The sequence below is a fragment of the Poecilia reticulata genome, linkage group LG9 (genome assembly GCF_000633615.1).
Source record: "Poecilia reticulata strain Guanapo linkage group LG9, Guppy_female_1.0+MT, whole genome shotgun sequence".
NCBI classification, from domain to species: Eukaryota; Metazoa; Chordata; class Actinopteri; order Cyprinodontiformes; family Poeciliidae; genus Poecilia; species Poecilia reticulata.
Window position 1 is genome coordinate 4,953,247 of NC_024339.1, and position 1,624 is coordinate 4,954,870.

At 34.3% G+C, this 1,624-nt stretch overlaps 1 protein-coding gene across 1 annotated transcript in view; it reads left to right on the forward strand.

Annotated features, from left to right (window-relative positions):
• Positions 1-1,624, forward strand: part of hk2 (hexokinase 2) — a 65,207-nt gene that overhangs the window by 58,359 nt on the left and 5,224 nt on the right. The window contains exon 11 of the mRNA XM_017306530.1: positions 153-380. Coding sequence (XP_017162019.1) covers positions 153-380 — 228 coding nt within the window. The remainder of the gene's footprint in view (positions 1-152; positions 381-1,624) is intronic.

Below are 1,624 nucleotides of genomic sequence, written 5' to 3' on the forward strand. Positions count from 1 at the left end.
GTTCCTGTTCTTTCCTGCTTGATTTCAATAATAATAGTAATAACAGTAGTAGTAGTAGTAATAATAATAATAATAAGGTGCTCACTGTGGCCAACGTGTTTCTAAATGCAAAGCTTTACTGTAATCAAGACTGTTTGTTTTTTTTACACCAGGCACAGGGACCAACGCCTGCTACATGGAGGAAATGCACAATATCGAAACGGTGGAGGGAAATGAAGGCCGCATGTGCGTCAACGTGGAGTGGGGGGCATTCGGCGAAAACGGTGAACTGGACGACTTTTGCACAGAGTTTGATCATGCTGTCGACGAATCCTCCAACTACCCTGGGAAGCAGAGGTACGTGAAAATCAGGAATCAGAGCAAACACAAGAAGAAAAAGTGTAAGACATGATCAGACTTAAAATAACTTTCACTGATCTCATTGATTTTATTTTATGGAGTTGTAGGTTTTACATCACTTAGTGCACTTGAAATAAGAGGCAAAGACATTGTTGTTGTACTGTCTTAATACACTTCAAATAAGACAAAACTAGCTTACAAGTAACTTTTCAGCAGGATCCATGAGCTTGTTTCAAGTCCCTGATATTTATGAAAAACTACTCAATTCACAGGCAGATTTTTCACTTATGTGAAAAATGAAGGAATTGATGAGTGAGGACAAGCTGCTATATTTTACTGAAAAGTTACTTGTGAATTAGTTTTGTCTTATTTTAAGTCATTAAGACATTKGCTAGACAGGGATTTATTTCACTGCAAAARCACAAAATTACCAGGTCATTTCTGGTCTAGTTTCTATCAAATATCTTRATGTATTGAAATATCATAGCTTGTTTCAAGTCAATAATTCTTTAGTATTGATCATTAGTTCCACTGGCAGATTTCAGTTTTGTCTTATTTCAAGTGTATTAAGATATTTGCTAGAAACCGGGCAAACGAAACAGATTTTGTGTTTTTGCAGTGAAATAAGTCACTATTTTGTACAAACTGGTAAGGAAGTGCTGCATACAGTTAATTAATTGAGACAAACGATGCGTTTGTTCATTGAGCACTCAGGGTTGTGCAATTAATCAGATTTGCAGTCAGATTTTAACWGTGTCTCCAAGTAACCACAAAAGCAGCGCACTTAGCACTTCTGCTGCGTTTGAAGACCAACCTAACAAATATCTCAGAGGTGTAGTTTGAAAATTCAAAGGAAACAAACAAGGCAGGACAGAGAAGAGGAAACACAGCAGAGCACACTAGAAACATAGAGTCAGATGTAAAAACATATCTTCCTCCTTCATTTCTAAAATATAATAATTATAATTAAAATAATTGTTTTTATATGACTGAATTAGCTCAGTCACTTAAATAACATATTTGTATTTAATTGCTTTGTAGAAATCAGTTTTCATTTTGACATTGAAGAGGTTTTTTTTTCAGATTTTATTTATTTATTTTAGTTTGGTTTGTAAAAGCAATAAAGACGGTAAAACATTCAACAGGATAGATAATTATTATAGACCCTGGATGTGTTTAATTGTAATATAACAAAATAAAAGTCCTACTTTGGGTCAAACTATACTGTATACTACTTACATTCGTTTGAACCCGTTTAATATTTTTGTGTCGTTTTTGACAGTGA